At 59.1% G+C, this 16,939-nt stretch overlaps 1 protein-coding gene across 3 annotated transcripts in view; it reads right to left on the reverse strand.

Moving 5' to 3' along the window:
• elmo3 (engulfment and cell motility 3) overlaps positions 1–16,939 on the reverse strand; it is a 248,612-nt gene that overhangs the window by 15,610 nt on the left and 216,063 nt on the right. For all 3 annotated transcript variants that reach the window (XM_072518566.1, XM_072518567.1, XM_072518568.1), the window contains 2 exons: positions 3,832–3,936; positions 1,555–1,637 (listed from right to left, as the gene is read on the reverse strand). In XM_072518566.1, the coding sequence (XP_072374667.1) occupies positions 1,555–1,637; positions 3,832–3,936 (188 nt within the window). The remainder of the gene's footprint in view (positions 1–1,554; positions 1,638–3,831; positions 3,937–16,939) is intronic.

Below are 16,939 nucleotides of genomic sequence, written 5' to 3' on the forward strand. Positions count from 1 at the left end.
TTTTTCACCGCTCCACTCCTGGCCCAATCCATACAGTGCCGGGGAAATCGTACTGTCACCGTCCCACATTGGGAACCGTCGAACAAATGCCGCTGGAGCCCCTAAAAAGAGCCCAAATGTCAGTTTCTGGCGGGAGCTGCCGAACGTGCGACTTAGCTCAGCATTGCCGCAACCGGAAGTCGCAGCTGAAGATAGTTGGGCCTAGGATATTACCCTGAGGGACTCTGGCAGCGACAGTACATCAGGTGATTGTTCTTATTAAAAATGAAACCTATGGACCTTTAGGTGACCTGAAGCAGAACAAAGCTTCATATTTCCCATTCTTGTTCTTCTGGTTTCTGACTGACACTTGTGCTGTATTTGCAGCGTATTCTGTTTTTGAATTCACAGACTGTTGAGAGTTTTCTACGCTGCTGGAACACTAGTTAAAAACAGGTTTGTTTCAAACCTGAGGAAGGAGCAGTGCTCTGAAAGCTAGTGATTTGAAATAAACCTGTTGGACTTTAACCTGGTGTTGTAAGACTTCGTACTGTGCTCCCCCCAGTCCAACGCCGGCATCTCCACATCATGACTAGTTAACAATGTAGAGGAGTTTTATAAGGTGATAATTTGATTTGAAAATTCTCATCCTTATATGACCTCATCCATCCCCATCTCTGTAATCTCCACCAAACCATCTGAGGAATCTACGCCCCCTACTTCTGGCCATTTGTGCATCTCCAACTCCCACCATTGGTGCCTGTGTCTTCAGCTGCCTGAAACCCAAGCTCTGAAATTCCCTCGCTAAATCTCTACGGCTCGCGATCATTTCCATTGTCCCATCCAGCCAAGCCTTTGGTCATCTGTGCGAACATCACCTTATGAGGCTTGGTGTCAAATTCTGTTTACTAAAACATCCCGTGAAGTGCCCTGGGCCATTTTGCCTCCTTTTTTAACGCTACATAAATGCAAGTTATTGTTGAGGGTGTGCTTTCAGGGAGAATATCACCTGATCCCAAATTACTGGAACACAGTTTGAGCAGTTTGTGGGCTGTGACCTGAGGTAACTCACGTTGACTGTTCTCTATTGAATGGATGATCCTAATTGTTATAGCAGACCCTGGGCACCTCCAGGGTTTAATTTTTAAATTAAATTTGTACCAAATTATTTTTCTCCAATTAAGGGGCAATTTAATGTGGCCAATCCACCTACCCTGCACATCTTTTTGGGTTGTGGTGATGAGACCCACGCAGACGCGGGGAGAATGTGCACACTTCACACGGACAGTGACCCGTGTCCTCAGCGCCGTGAGGCAGCACTGCTAACCACTGCGTTATCGTGCTGCCCTCCCCAGGGTTTTCCTTTTATCCACGCGATAAGCCACGCGAACATTCCGACAGTGCCAACACTTCAGCCATTTTGAAGTACCATGGAGCTTCCTGTCAAAGCTTGACGGATTCAGGGTGGCTCAAAGGGTGTCTGTCCATCAGCATGCTTATTCTAGGGGTGGGGGGAGATGGGTCACGTTCCAACAGGTCTTTGCGATACCTGTGCTTCCTCCTCCCTGTACTCACCCGGTTCTGTTTCAGCGTGCTCTTCTCCTTCACGTGGGGACAATCCTTTCCAGTCACCAGAGTCTTAATATCAGCCACAGGAACTGCAAGGGAGGCAGAGTATTTAATCAGCTGGTGCTGCTGTTCAGAATTTACCCATTCTATCTATCCCACCCGAAAATCTAACACAGGCATGTTTACAGATTCTCTTGAATTCACAATATGTCCCCATCTGTGTCCTGTATCACAGGCCTCTAGCTGGAACCTGGCCTAAAAACAATCAGAATCAAAGAGTGATACAGTAAAGGAGGCTATTTTGCCCATCATTTTTGAGCCAGTTCATTGAGTTGTCCAAGTCATCCCACTCCCTTGCTCTTTTCCCATAGCCCTGTCATTTTTTTCCCTTAAGAATTTACCCAATTCCATTTTAAACGTTCCCACCAAATCTGCCTTATCACCCTCTTATGCAGTGCATTGCAGATCACAACAACCTTTTTTTCTTTTTTTAATATAAATTTAGAGTGCCCAATTCATTTTTTCCACTTAAGGGGCAATTTAGTGTGTCCAATCCACCTATCCGGCACGTCTTTGGGTTGTGGGGGCGTAACCCAATGTGCAAACTCCACACGGACAGTGACCCAGAGCCGGGATCGAACCTGGGACCTCGCCGCCGTGAGGCAACAGGGCTAACCCACTGTGCCACCGTGCTGCCCATACAACAACCTTTTTTTATTAATTGGATGTGGCTGTCGCTGGCTGGGCCAGCATTTTTTACTCAACCCTAATTGCAGATTTGCCCTTGAACTGAGTGGTTTGTTAGATAATTTTAAGAGTCAACATATTGCTGTGGCAGATTTTCTTCCCGAAAGGACACTAGTCAATCAGTTGTGTTTTTACAATTGCCAATGGTTCCACAGTCGTCACTAGACTTTTAATTCCAGAGTTTTACTGAATTCAAATTTCACCATCTGCTATGGCAGGATTCAAACCTAGGTCCCCATGGCATAACTCTGGATCTTGAGATTACTAGTCCAGTGATAATACCACCACACCATCTGCTGAGTAGAAAATCGCTTCCTCGTAGTTAAAGGGTCACTATCTTCCCAAAACAATTCGAGAGTATAGATGTGAAACATTGCATCATCATTTCTGTATCCAAGTCACCACACTATCCTGGACCTCAGATGCCATCATGAGATCTACAATCGGTGATGTCACCAATCGGTGATGACACCACTGTATTGCCTGCTTATAAAGTCACCAATTGGTGATGCCATCATGATGTCTATAATCAGTGATGTCACCAATTGGTGATGTCACCAATGTGTTGCCTGCCTCTGTGATGTCACCAATCGGTGTTGGCCTCAATGTGTTGTTTGCGTATAATGTCACCAATGTGTTGCCTGCCTGTGGTGTCACTGATCGGTGATGCCATCAATGTGTTGCTTGCCAACCTGTGATGTCACAAATTAATAATGTCACCAATGCGATGCCTGTCTATGATGCCACCAATTGGTGAAGTCATCAACGTGTCACATATCCAAGATGTTACCACTGTGACATGGGTATGGAATTGGTCAGGACAAAGAGGATTGATCAGAGGATTGGATAAGGTGGACAGTGAGAGCCTTTTTCCTCGGATGGTGATATCTAGCATGAGGGGACATAGCTTTAAATTGAGGGGGGATAGATATAGGACAGATGTCAGAGGTAGGTTCTTTACTCAGAGAGTAGTAAGGGCATGGAACGCCCTGCCTGCAACAGTAGTGGACTCGCCAACACTAAGGGCATTCAAATGGTCATTGGATAGACATATGGACAATAAGGGAATAGTGTAGATGGGCTTCAGAGTGGTTTCACAGGTCGGCGCAACATCGAGGGCCGAAGGGCCTGTACTGCGCTGTAATGTTCTATGTTCTAAGAGTAGAGACAATGGATTTCTAATCCAGTTGGCAACAGATAACAGACCAGGTCACCTAGTGAATTACTCTGGAATACAGTGACTGTTCTCTTTAGATTTTCAACATCTACTGGTCCGTGTCTGAGTTAATGCTCTATAAAGCCTTTCCCTACACCTACCTCACCTCACTCTAACAGCATATCCTTCTGGTCCTTCCTCATTAATTTAGTATGCTCGCCTTAAAGCAATCCATGCTATTCGCTGCAACCATTCTGCATTGTAGCAAGTTCCACATTCTAACTGTTCATCTCAATGAAAATAAACGTATTTCACAATTTGATTTTAAGGAGAGCCAAAGGTGGAATTTATTTCCGGAATAGTCCGGGAGCAATACGCACTCTTCTCCTGCAGGCATTCGATGGTTGGATTGTCACCTCCTTCCTCCACATCTCCATAGTGAAGAACCTTGTGATTGGGTGACAGGCGACAGTACCACAGCTTGTCTGTCAGATTAAACACAGTAAAACATTAACCTTTTGCACCCCTGCTGCACTCCTCATTAAAACTCCCTTGGGCCACTGGCAGCATGCGATTTGATACCCAAGTTAGCAGAGATTAATCCTGGAACTGATTTCACATTGGCTCCACTCGAGTACCCATCAAATGGCCAGCCTGCATCACATAGTGTTTACAACACAGAAACAGGCCATTCAGCCCATCCGATGTTTATGTCTCACCCAAAGAATTCTCTACCCCAGGGGGCTGTGGAAGCTGAATCATTAAGTATGTTCCAAACAGAAACCAATAGATTTCTGGGTATTAATCACATCGAGGGATAGGAGAATAGTGGGGCCAAATGTCAGAGGTAGCTGTTCAGCCATGATCTGTTTGATTGGCAGAGGAGGCTCGATGGGCTGAATGGCCTCCTCCTGTTCCAAAGCCTCCTCCTACAATATTGCATCTTACAATCAGCATATCCTTCTATTTCTTTCTCCCTCGTGTACATAATTAGTTTTCCCTAAATGTATCTATTCACTAAATATTCCCTGTTTTAAATGAAGAATGTTTCTTGAATAATAATAATAGCTTATTGTCACAAGTAGGCTTCAATGAAGTTACTGTGAATAGCCCCTAGTCGCCACATTCCGGCGCCTGTTCAGGGAGGCTGGTACGGGAATTGAACCCACGCTGTTGTGCCTTGTTCTGCATTACAAGCCAGCTGTTTAGCCCTCTTGTGCTAAACCAGCCCTCAGTGACCATCTTATTTTGATGGCCTCTGATTCTGTTCTCCCCCACGGATGCAACAGCTTCTTTACATCAAACCTATTAAACCTTTTCATTATCTTCACAACCTCATGGGCCGGCACGGTGGCACAGTGGTTAGCACTGCTGTCTCACAGCGCCAGGGACCTGGCTTCAATTCAGGCCTTGGGTGACTGTATGGAGTTTGCACATTCTCCCCATGCCTGCTCGGGTTTCCTCCGGGAGCTCTGGTTTCCTCCCACAGTCCAAAGATGTGTAGGTTAGGTGGGGTTACAAGGGAATAGGGTGCTCTTTCAAAGGGTCGGTGCAGAATAGATAGGCCAAATGGCTTCTTTCTGCACTGTAGGAATTCTATGATTCAATGATTCTATCGGGTCACCCCTCATAAGGAAGGCAAATGGAATATTGACCTTTATTTCAAATGCAATGGAGTGTAAAAATAGGGAAGTCTTGCTAAAACTTTACACTAGTTTGACCACACCTGGAATACTGTGAACAGTTTTGGTCCCCTTATCTAAGGAACAATATACTGGAATTGGAGGCAGTCCAGAGAAGGTTCACTAGGTTGGTCCCAGGTATGGAGGGATTTTCTTATGAGGAGAGGTTGAGTAGGTTGGGTTTGTACTCATTGGAGTTTAAAAGAATGAGAGGCCACCTTATTGAGAACTATAGGATTCTCAGGGGGCTTGACCGGATAGATGCTGAGAAGTTGTTTCCTCTTCTGGGAGAGTCTAGGACTAGAGGGCATAACCTCAGAGTAAGGGGTTGCCCATTTCAGACACAAATAAGGAGGAATTTCTTCTCTCAAGAGGGTAGTGAACCTATGGAATTCTTTACCGCACAGGGCTGTAGCGGCGGGGTCATTAAGTATGTTCAAGGCTGAGATGGACAGATTTTTAATCCGGAAGGGAATCAAGGGTTATGGGGATAAGGCGGGAAAGTGGAGTTGAGGATTTTCATTTCTGATCAGTCATGATCTCGTTGAATGGTGGAGCAGAGGCGAGGGGCCGAATGGCCTACTTCTTATGGTCTCTGCTGGAGAATTGAGCCTCCGCCTGTCTAGCCTTTCCTGACGGATAGAACCCAGTTATGGTCAGAGCTCTGAAATTCTTCCCGTGGTCAATCCAATCCCCAGCTGATGTGCAGCTGGCCCCTGACTAAACTGATTGACCCCTCCCAGTGCAGCCTCGACATTGAATCTTCCTGGCTCATTGTGTTTCAACTAATTGGCAGCAATGGATATAAATCCCTCATGGTCAAACACGTAGAGCCGATGCAGGTTGTGCAGTGGCAGCTGCTGTAGGCAAGGGTCAAAGTGGGTGATTTACAACCTGTTTGCAACAGGACTGCCAATTCTAATTAAATCCGATTGCATCAACACCAGGATGGAAATTAAAAAGTGCCTAAACTAGGTCCAACGACACACGCTTTCAATGAGACACCGCAGCTTTCAAAGGGCAAGGCTTAGATTTTCAATTTAATCACATTGATCTCTCTTTGACCCCAGCCCTCCCCCACACCCCTCGAGGGTTATAGTGTCGTACATTAGTTTTGCTCTCTAATCCATCACTTCACAGCAATGAAATGCTGTCAGGGGGAAGCAGTGAACAGCCATAAATGCTGTCACCCCTCTCTCCCCCCACCCCCCCCTCTCTCTCTCTCTCCACCACCCCCCCCCCCCCCCCCCCCCCCCACCACACACACACACACACACACACACACAGTGTCAGGGCTATATATTTCCTCTGTGCAAACTACTCGTCAGTTTTACCACAGCACCTTCTCCGCAGGAGACCACACATCTGACCTTTAACCTTAGCCATTAGCTACGTCAAAGCTCAAAGGCAGGCAACAGCAGAAAGTCACATGGGTGGGGCCAGCCCTTTAAATATAGCACCTCAGGCTTAATCATAACCATTAAAACCCATCGTCCAATATACATGGGTTTATATCATCATTCTCCTGCAATCCCACAACCCTCCTAGGGACCGGAGTTTCGCTAATTAATCAATTTACCATAGGTGCCTTCAGCCGCTTAGGCCCCAAGCACTGTAATACCTCCCCTGCACCTCTTTGCCTCTCTAGCTCACTTTCCTTCTTTAAGACACTTGTTAAAATCTACCATTTTGACTTGGCTTCTGGCCATCTGACCTAATAGTTCATGTGGCTGTGTATCAAATGTTGTTTTTCACCTGTCAGGGTGTTTTATTTAATTAAAGGTGCTATTTCAATGTAGGTTGTTGTTGTCCTCTCCAACACGTTAACTGTGTGAGCTGCCCCTTCACAGGTGGCTTTCCTCTAGGTTTCCCCATCTCCTTCCTGTCACATTCACAGATTTCTTCCTTCCCTGCCCAAAGGTGCTGCCTCTGCCTGGGCACAATCCACTCCACTCGTGACTCTGGGCGGAACTTTCCTATGGATATTCCAACATGAGGTGCATGAACCGGCGGGCAGCCATCGATAGCAGGAACCTTGTGTAACTGTTTCCTCTCTCTCTAACCCAGAGACACTAAAAGTTCAACTGTTGCCAGCAAATGCACACTCCCTGAAATCAATAGAAATCTAGGGGTGAGAGAGGAGAATGAACTGGAGCCCGAGTCAGAGTCAGTGCCTGAGCCAGGGTCATGTTGAGAATCAGGGTCAGAGCCAGGGTCAGAGTCAGGGTGAGAGCTGGTTCCAGAGTCAGGGTCAGAGTCAGAGCCGGTTCCAGAGCCAGGGTCAGAGCCAGGGTCAGAGACAGAGTCAGGGTCAGGGTCAGATCAGAGCCGGTTCCAGGGCCAGGGTCAGAGTCAGAGCCGGTTCCAGAGCCAGGATCAGAGTCAGAGCCGGTTCCAGAGCCAGGGTCAGAGCCAGGGTCAGAGACAGAGTCAGGGTCAGGGTCAGATCAGAGCCGGTTCCAGGGCCAGTGTCAGAGCCGGTTCCTGGGCCAGGGTCAGAGACAGAGTCAGGGTCAGGGTCAGATCAGAGCCGGTTCCAGGGCCAGGGTCAGAGTCAGAGCCGGTTCCAGAGCCAGGGTCAGAGCCAGAGTCAGAGACAGAGTCAGGGTCAGGGCCAGGGTCAGAGCCGGTTCCTGGGCCAGGGTCAGAGCCGGCTCCAGGGCCAGGGTCAGAGTCAGGGTCAGAGTCAGAGCCGATTCCAGGGCCAGCGTCAGAGCCGGTTCCAGGACCAGGGTCAGAGCCGGTTCCAGGACCAGGGTCAGAGCCGGTTCCAGGACCAGAGTCAGAGCCGGGGACAGGGCCAGCGTCAGAGCCGGTTCCAGGGCCAGCGTCAGAGTCGGTTCCAGGGCCTGGGTCAGAGCCGGTTCCAGGACCAGGGTCAGAGCCGGTTCCAGGACCAGGGTCAGAGCCGGTTCCAGAGCCAGGGTCAGAGTCAGAGCTGGTTCCAGAGCCAGGGTCAGAGGCAGGGTCAGAGCCGGTTCCTGGGCCAGGGTCAGAGCCGGTTCCTGGGCCAGGGTCAGAGCCGGTTCCTGGGCCAGGGTCAGAGCCGGTTCCAGGGCCAGGGTCAGAGCCGGTTCCAGGACCAGGGTCAGAGCCGGTTCCAGGACCAGGGTCAGAGCCGGTTCCAGGGCCAGAGTCAGAGCCGGGGACAGGGCCAGCGTCAGAGCCGGTTCCAGGGCCAGAGTCAGAGCCGGGGACAGGGCCAGCGTCAGAGCCGGTTCCAGGGCCTGGGTCAGAGCCGGTTCCAGGACCAGGGTCAGAGCCGGTTCCAGGACCAGGGTCAGAGCCGGTTCCAGAGCCAGGGTCAGAGTCAGAGCCGGTTCCAGAGCCAGGGTCAGAGGCAGGGTCAGAGCCGGTTCCTGGGCCAGGGTCAGAGCCGGTTCCTGGGCCAGGGTCAGAGCCGGTTCCAGGGTCAGGGTCAGAGCCGGTTCCAGGGCCAGGGTCAGAGTCAGTCTCAGAGTCAGAGTCAGAGCCGATTCCAGGACCAGGGTCAGAGTCAGAGCCGGTTCCAGAGCCAGGGTCAGAGCCAGGGTCAGAGACAGAGTCAGGGTCAGGGCCAGGGTCAGAGCCGGTTCCTGGGCCAGGGTCATGTTGAGAATCAGGGTCAGAGCCAGGGTCAGAGTCAGGGTGAGAGCCGGTTCCAGAGTCAGGGTCAGAGTCAGAGCCGGTTCCAGAGCCAGGGTCAGAGCCAGGGTCAGAGACAGAGTCAGGGTCAGGGTCAGATCAGAGCCGGTTCCAGGGCCAGGGTCAGAGTCAGAGCCGGTTCCAGAGCCAGGGTCAGAGCCAGAGTCAGAGACAGAGTCAGGGTCAGGGCCAGGGTCAGAGCCGGTTCCTGGGCCAGGGTCAGAGCCGGCTCCAGGGCCAGGGTCAGAGTCAGGGTCAGAGTCAGAGCCGATTCCAGGGCCAGCGTCAGAGCCGGTTCCAGGACCAGGGTCAAAGCCGGTTCCAGGACCAGGGTCAGAGCCGGTTCCAGGGCCTGGGTCAGAGTCGGTTCCAGGGCCAGCGTCAGAGCCGGGGACAGGGCCAGTGTCAGAGCCGGTTCCAGGGCCAGGGACAGAGCCGGGGACAGGGCCAGCGTCAGAGCCGGTTCCAGGGCCAGCGTCAGAGCAGGTTCCAGGGCCTGCGTCAGAGCAGGTTCCAGGGCCAGGGATAGAGCCGGGGACAGGGCTAGGGTCAGAGCCGGTTCCAGGGCCTGCGTCAGACCCGGTTCCAGGGCCTGCGTCAGAGCCGGTTCCAGGGCCTGCGTCAGAGCCGGTTCCAGGGCCTGCGTCAGACCCGGTTCCAGGGCCAGCGTCAGAGACGGGGACAGGGCCAGCGTTAGAGCCGGTTCCAAGGCCAGGGTCAGACCCGGTTCCAGGGCCTGCGTCAGACCCGGTTCCAGGGCCAGGGACAGAGCCGGTTCCAGGGCCAGCGTCAGAGCCGGTTCCAGGGCCAGCGTCAGAGACGGGGACAGGGCCAGCGTTAGAGCCGGTTCCAAGGCCAGGGTCAGACCCGGTTCCAGGGCCTGCGTCAGACCCGGTTCCAGGGCCAGCGTCAGAGACGGGGACAGGGCCAGCGTCAGAGCCGGTTCCAGGGCCAGAGTCAGACTCGGTTCCAGGGCCTGCGTCAGACCCGGTTCCAGGGCCTGCGTCAGAGCCGGTTCCAGGGCCAGCGTCAGAGCCGGTTCCAGGGCCAGCGTCAGAGCCGGTTCCAGGGCCAGAGTCAGACCCGGTTCCAGGGCCTGCGTCAGACCCGGTTCCAGGGCCAGCGTCAGAGACGGGGACAGGGCCAGCGTTAGAGCCGGTTCCAAGGCCAGGGTCAGACCCGGTTCCAGGGCCTGCGTCAGACCCGGTTCCAGGGCCAGCTTCAGAGACGGGGACAGGGCCAGCGTCAGAGCCGGTTCCAGGGCCAGAGTCAGACCCGGTTCCAGGGCCTGCGTCAGACCCGGTTCCAGGGCCTGCGTCAGACCCGGTTCCAGGGCCTGCGTCAGAGCCGGTTCCAGGGCCAGCGTCAGAGTCAGTCTCAGAGTCCAAGTCAGACCCGGTTCCAGGGCCAGGGTCAGAGCTGGGGACAGGGCCAGGGTCAGAGCCGGGGACAGGGCCAGCATCAGAGTCAGTCTCAGAGTCCGAGTCAGACACGGTTCCAGGGCCAGGGTCAGAGCCGGGGACAGGGCCAGCATCGGAGTCAGTCTCAGAGTCCGAGTCAGACACGGTTCCAGGGCCAGGGTCAGAGCTGGGGACAGGGCCAGGGTCAGAGCCGGGGACAGGGCCAGGGTCAGAGCCGGGGACCGGACCAGCGTCAGAGCCGGGGACCGGGCCAGCGTCAGAGATGGGGACCGGGCCAGCGTCAGAGACGGGGACAGGGCCAGCGTCAGAGCTGGGGACAGGGCCAGCGTCAGAGCCGGGGACAGGGCCATCGTCAGAGCCGGTTCCAGGGCCAGCGTCAGAGCAGGGGACCGGGCCAGCGTCAGAGCCGGGGACCGGGCCATCGTCAGAGCCGGGGACAGGGCCAGCGTCAGAGCCGGGGACAGGGCCAGCGTCAGAGCCGGGGACAGGGCCAGGGTCAGAGCCGGGGACAGGGCCAGCGTCAGAGCCGGGGACAGGGCCAGCGTCAGAGCTGGGGACAGGGCCAGCGTCAGAGCCGGGGACAGGGCCTGCGTCAGAGCCGGTTCCAGGGCCAGCGTCAGATCCGGGGACAGGGCCTGCGTCAGAGCCGGTTCCAGGGCCAGCGTCAGAGCCGGGGACCGGGCCAGCGTCAGAGATGGGGACAGGGCCATCGTCAGAGCCGGGGACAGGGCCTGGGTCAGAGCCGGGGACAGGGCCATCGTCAGAGCCGGGGACAGGGCCATCGTCAGAGCCGGTTCCAGGGCCAGCGTCAGAGCCGGGGACAGGGCCAGCGTCAGAGCCGGGGACCGGGCCAGCGTCAGAGCCGGTTCCAGGGCCAGTGTCAGAGCCGGTTCCTGGGCCAGGGTCAGAGACAGAGTCAGGGTCAGGGTCAGATCAGAGCCGGTTCCAGGGCCAGGGTCAGAGTCAGAGCCGGTTCCAGAGCCAGGGTGAGAGCCAGAGTCAGAGACAGAGTCAGGGTCAGGGCCAGGGTCAGAGCCGGTTCCTGGGCCAGGGTCAGAGCCGGCTCCAGGGCCAGGGTCAGAGTCAGGGTCAGAGTCAGAGCCGATTCCAGGGCCAGCGTCAGAGCCGGTTCCAGGACCAGGGTCAGAGCCGGTTCCAGGACCAGGGTCAGAGCCGGTTCCAGGACCAGAGTCAGAGCCGGGGACAGGGCCAGCGTCAGAGCCGGTTCCAGGGCCAGCGTCAGAGTCGGTTCCAGGGCCTGGGTCAGAGCCGGTTCCAGGACCAGGGTCAGAGCCGGTTCCAGGACCAGGGTCAGAGCCGGTTCCAGAGCCAGGGTCAGAGTCAGAGCTGGTTCCAGAGCCAGGGTCAGAGGCAGGGTCAGAGCCGGTTCCTGGGCCAGGGTCAGAGCCGGTTCCTGGGCCAGGGTCAGAGCCGGTTCCTGGGCCAGGGTCAGAGCCGGTTCCAGGGCCAGGGTCAGAGCCGGTTCCAGGACCAGGGTCAGAGCCGGTTCCAGGACCAGGGTCAGAGCCGGTTCCAGGGCCAGAGTCAGAGCCGGGGACAGGGCCAGCGTCAGAGCCGGTTCCAGGGCCAGAGTCAGAGCCGGGGACAGGGCCAGCGTCAGAGCCGGTTCCAGGGCCTGGGTCAGAGCCGGTTCCAGGACCAGGGTCAGAGCCGGTTCCAGGACCAGGGTCAGAGCCGGTTCCAGAGCCAGGGTCAGAGTCAGAGCCGGTTCCAGAGCCAGGGTCAGAGGCAGGGTCAGAGCCGGTTCCTGGGCCAGGGTCAGAGCCGGTTCCTGGGCCAGGGTCAGAGCCGGTTCCAGGGTCAGGGTCAGAGCCGGTTCCAGGGCCAGGGTCAGAGTCAGTCTCAGAGTCAGAGTCAGAGCCGATTCCAGGACCAGGGTCAGAGTCAGAGCCGGTTCCAGAGCCAGGGTCAGAGCCAGGGTCAGAGACAGAGTCAGGGTCAGGGCCAGGGTCAGAGCCGGTTCCTGGGCCAGGGTCATGTTGAGAATCAGGGTCAGAGCCAGGGTCAGAGTCAGGGTGAGAGCCGGTTCCAGAGTCAGGGTCAGAGTCAGAGCCGGTTCCAGAGCCAGGGTCAGAGCCAGGGTCAGAGACAGAGTCAGGGTCAGGGTCAGATCAGAGCCGGTTCCAGGGCCAGGGTCAGAGTCAGAGCCGGTTCCAGAGCCAGGGTCAGAGCCAGAGTCAGAGACAGAGTCAGGGTCAGGGCCAGGGTCAGAGCCGGTTCCTGGGCCAGGGTCAGAGCCGGCTCCAGGGCCAGGGTCAGAGTCAGGGTCAGAGTCAGAGCCGATTCCAGGGCCAGCGTCAGAGCCGGTTCCAGGACCAGGGTCAAAGCCGGTTCCAGGACCAGGGTCAGAGCCGGTTCCAGGGCCTGGGTCAGAGTCGGTTCCAGGGCCAGCGTCAGAGCCGGGGACAGGGCCAGTGTCAGAGCCGGTTCCAGGGCCAGGGACAGAGCCGGGGACAGGGCCAGCGTCAGAGCCGGTTCCAGGGCCAGCGTCAGAGCAGGTTCCAGGGCCTGCGTCAGAGCAGGTTCCAGGGCCAGGGATAGAGCCGGGGACAGGGCTAGGGTCAGAGCCGGTTCCAGGGCCTGCGTCAGACCCGGTTCCAGGGCCTGCGTCAGAGCCGGTTCCAGGGCCTGCGTCAGAGCCGGTTCCAGGGCCTGCGTCAGACCCGGTTCCAGGGCCAGCGTCAGAGACGGGGACAGGGCCAGCGTTAGAGCCGGTTCCAAGGCCAGGGTCAGACCCGGTTCCAGGGCCTGCGTCAGACCCGGTTCCAGGGCCAGGGACAGAGCCGGTTCCAGGGCCAGCGTCAGAGCCGGTTCCAGGGCCAGCGTCAGAGACGGGGACAGGGCCAGCGTTAGAGCCGGTTCCAAGGCCAGGGTCAGACCCGGTTCCAGGGCCTGCGTCAGACCCGGTTCCAGGGCCAGCGTCAGAGACGGGGACAGGGCCAGCGTCAGAGCCGGTTCCAGGGCCAGAGTCAGACTCGGTTCCAGGGCCTGCGTCAGACCCGGTTCCAGGGCCTGCGTCAGAGCCGGTTCCAGGGCCAGCGTCAGAGCCGGTTCCAGGGCCAGCGTCAGAGCCGGTTCCAGGGCCAGAGTCAGACCCGGTTCCAGGGCCTGCGTCAGACCCGGTTCCAGGGCCAGCGTCAGAGACGGGGACAGGGCCAGCGTTAGAGCCGGTTCCAAGGCCAGGGTCAGACCCGGTTCCAGGGCCTGCGTCAGACCCGGTTCCAGGGCCAGCTTCAGAGACGGGGACAGGGCCAGCGTCAGAGCCGGTTCCAGGGCCAGAGTCAGACCCGGTTCCAGGGCCTGCGTCAGACCCGGTTCCAGGGCCTGCGTCAGACCCGGTTCCAGGGCCTGCGTCAGAGCCGGTTCCAGGGCCAGCGTCAGAGTCAGTCTCAGAGTCCAAGTCAGACCCGGTTCCAGGGCCAGGGTCAGAGCTGGGGACAGGGCCAGGGTCAGAGCCGGGGACAGGGCCAGCATCAGAGTCAGTCTCAGAGTCCGAGTCAGACACGGTTCCAGGGCCAGGGTCAGAGCCGGGGACAGGGCCAGCATCGGAGTCAGTCTCAGAGTCCGAGTCAGACACGGTTCCAGGGCCAGGGTCAGAGCTGGGGACAGGGCCAGGGTCAGAGCCGGGGACAGGGCCAGGGTCAGAGCCGGGGACCGGACCAGCGTCAGAGCCGGGGACCGGGCCAGCGTCAGAGATGGGGACCGGGCCAGCGTCAGAGACGGGGACAGGGCCAGCGTCAGAGCTGGGGACAGGGCCAGCGTCAGAGCCGGGGACAGGGCCATCGTCAGAGCCGGTTCCAGGGCCAGCGTCAGAGCAGGGGACCGGGCCAGCGTCAGAGCCGGGGACCGGGCCATCGTCAGAGCCGGGGACAGGGCCAGCGTCAGAGCCGGGGACAGGGCCAGCGTCAGAGCCGGGGACAGGGCCAGGGTCAGAGCCGGGGACAGGGCCAGCGTCAGAGCCGGGGACAGGGCCAGCGTCAGAGCTGGGGACAGGGCCAGCGTCAGAGCCGGGGACAGGGCCTGCGTCAGAGCCGGTTCCAGGGCCAGCGTCAGATCCGGGGACAGGGCCTGCGTCAGAGCCGGTTCCAGGGCCAGCGTCAGAGCCGGGGACCGGGCCAGCGTCAGAGATGGGGACAGGGCCATCGTCAGAGCCGGGGACAGGGCCTGGGTCAGAGCCGGGGACAGGGCCATCGTCAGAGCCGGGGACAGGGCCATCGTCAGAGCCGGTTCCAGGGCCAGCGTCAGAGCCGGGGACAGGGCCAGCGTCAGAGCCGGGGACCGGGCCAGCGTCAGAGCCGGTTCCAGGGCCAGCGTCAGAGCCGGGGACAGGGCCAGCGTCAGAGCTGGGGACAGGGCCAGCGTCAGAGCCGGGGACAGGGCCAGCGTCAGAGCCGGTTCCAGGGCCAGCGTCAGAGCCGGTTCCAGGGCCAGCGTCAGAGCCGGGGACAGGGCCAGCGTCAGAGCCGGGGACAGGGCCAGCGTCAGAGCCGGTTCCAGGGCCAGCGTCAGAGATGGGGACAGGGCCATCGTCAGAGCCGGTTCCAGGGCCAGCGTCAGAGCAGGGGACAGGGCCATCGTCAGAGCCGGGGACAGGGCCAGCGTCAGAGCCGGTTCCAGGGCCAGCGTCAGAGATGGGGACAGGGCCAGCGTCAGAGCCGGGGACAGGGCCAGCGTCAGAGCCGGGGACAGGGCCAGGGTCAGAGCCGGGGACAGGGCCAGCGTCAGAGCCAGTCTCAGAGTCCGAGTCAGACACGGTTCCAGGGCCAGGGTCAGAGCCGGGGACAGGGCCAGGGTCAGAGCCGAGGACAGGGCCAGGGTCAGAGCCGGGGACCAGGCCAGCGTCAGAGCCAGGGACCGGACCAGCGTCAGAGCCGGGGACCGGGCCAGCGTCAGAGCCGGGGACCGGGCCAGCGTCAGCCGGGGACAGGGCCATCGTCAGAGCCGGGGACAGGGCCAGCGTCAGAGCCGGGGACAGGGCCAGCGTCAGAGCCGGGGACAGGGCCAGCGTCAGAGCCGGGGACAGGGCCATCGTCAGAGCCGGTTCCAGGGCCTGCGTCAGAGCCGGGGACAGGGCCATCGTCAGAGCCGGGGACAGGGCCAGCGTCAGAGCCAGTCTCAGAGTCCGAGTCAGACACGGTTCCAGGGCCAGGGTCAGAGCCGGGGACAGGGCCAGGGTCAGAGCCGAGGACAGGGCCAGGGTCAGAGCCGGGGACCAGGCCAGCGTCAGAGCCAGGGACCGGACCAGCGTCAGCCGGGGACAGGGCCAGCGTCAGAGCCGGGGACCGGGCCAGCGTCAGCCGGGGACAGGGCCATCGTCAGAGCCGGGGACAGGGCCAGCGTCAGAGCCGGGGACAGGGCCAGCGTCAGAGCCGGGGACAGGGCCAGCGTCAGAGCCGGGGACAGGGCCATCGTCAGAGCCGGTTCCAGGGCCTGCGTCAGAGCCGGGGACAGGGCCATCGTCAGAGCCGGTTCCAGGGCCAGCGTCAGAGCCGGGGACCGGGCCAGCGTCAGAGCCGAGGACAGGGCCAGCGTCAGAGCCGGGGACAGGGCCAGCGTCAGAGCCGGGGACAGGGCCATCGTCAGAGCCGGGGACAGGGCCATCGTCAGAGCCGGGGACAGGGCCATCGTCAGAGCCGGGGACAGGGCCAGCGTCAGAGCCGGGGACAGGGCCAGCGTCAGAGCCGGGGACAGGGCCAGCATCAGAGCCGGGGACAGGGCCAGCATCAGAGCCGGGGACCGGGCCAGCGTCAGAGATGGGGACAGGGCCAGCGTCAGAGCCGGGGACAGGTCCTGCGTCAAAGCAGGTTCCAGGGCCAGGGTCAGAGCCGGTTCCAGGGCCAGGGTCAGAGCCGGTTCCTGGGCCAGGGTCAGAGCCGGTTCCAGGGCCAGCGTCAGAGCCGGGGACAGGGCAAGGGTCAGAGCCGGTTCCAGGACCAGGGTGAGAGCCGGTTCCAGGGCCAGCGTCAGAGCCGGGGACAGGGCAAGGGTCAGAGCCGGTTCCAGGGCCAGTGTCAGAGCTGGTTCCAGGGCCAGGGTCAGAGCCGGTTCCAGGGCCAGGGTCAGAGCCGGTTCCAGGGCCAGCATCAGAGCCGGTTCCTGGGCCAGGGTCAGAGCCGGTTCCTGGGCCCGCGTCAGAGCCGGTTCCTGGGCCCGCGTCAGAGCCGGTTCCAGGGCCAGTGTCAAAGCCGGGTCCAGGGCCAGGGTCAGAGCCAGTTCCAGGGCCAGCATCAGAGCCGGTTCCAGGGCCAGCATCAGAGCAGGTTCCAGGGCCAGGGTCAGAGCCGGTTCCTGGGCCAGGGTCAGAGCCGGTTCCAGGGCCAGGGTCAGAGCCGGTTCCAGGGCCAGGGTCAGAGCCGGTTCCAGGGCCAGGGTCAGAGCCGGTTCCAGGGCCAGGGTCAGAGCCGGTTCCAGGGCCAGGGTCAGAGCCGGTTCCAGGGCCAGGGTCAGAGCCGGTTCCAGGGCCAGGGCCAGAGCCGGTTCCAGGACCAGGGCCAGAGCCGGTTCCAGGGCCAGGGTCAGAGCCGGTTCCAGGGCCAGGGTCAGAGCCGGTTCCAGGGCCAGGGTCAGAGCCAGGGACAGGGCCAGGGTCAGAGCCGGTTCCAGGGCCAGGGTCAGAGCCGGTTCCAGGGCCAGGGTCAGAGCCGGTTCCAGGGCCAGGGTCAGAGCCGGTTCCAGGGCCAGGGTCAGAGCCGGTTCCAGGGCCAGCGTCAGTGTCGGGGACAATGACAGTTCCAGAGCCA

This window comes from Scyliorhinus torazame, chromosome 10 (genome assembly GCF_047496885.1).
Source record: "Scyliorhinus torazame isolate Kashiwa2021f chromosome 10, sScyTor2.1, whole genome shotgun sequence".
NCBI lineage: Eukaryota > Metazoa > Chordata > Chondrichthyes > Carcharhiniformes > Scyliorhinidae > Scyliorhinus > Scyliorhinus torazame.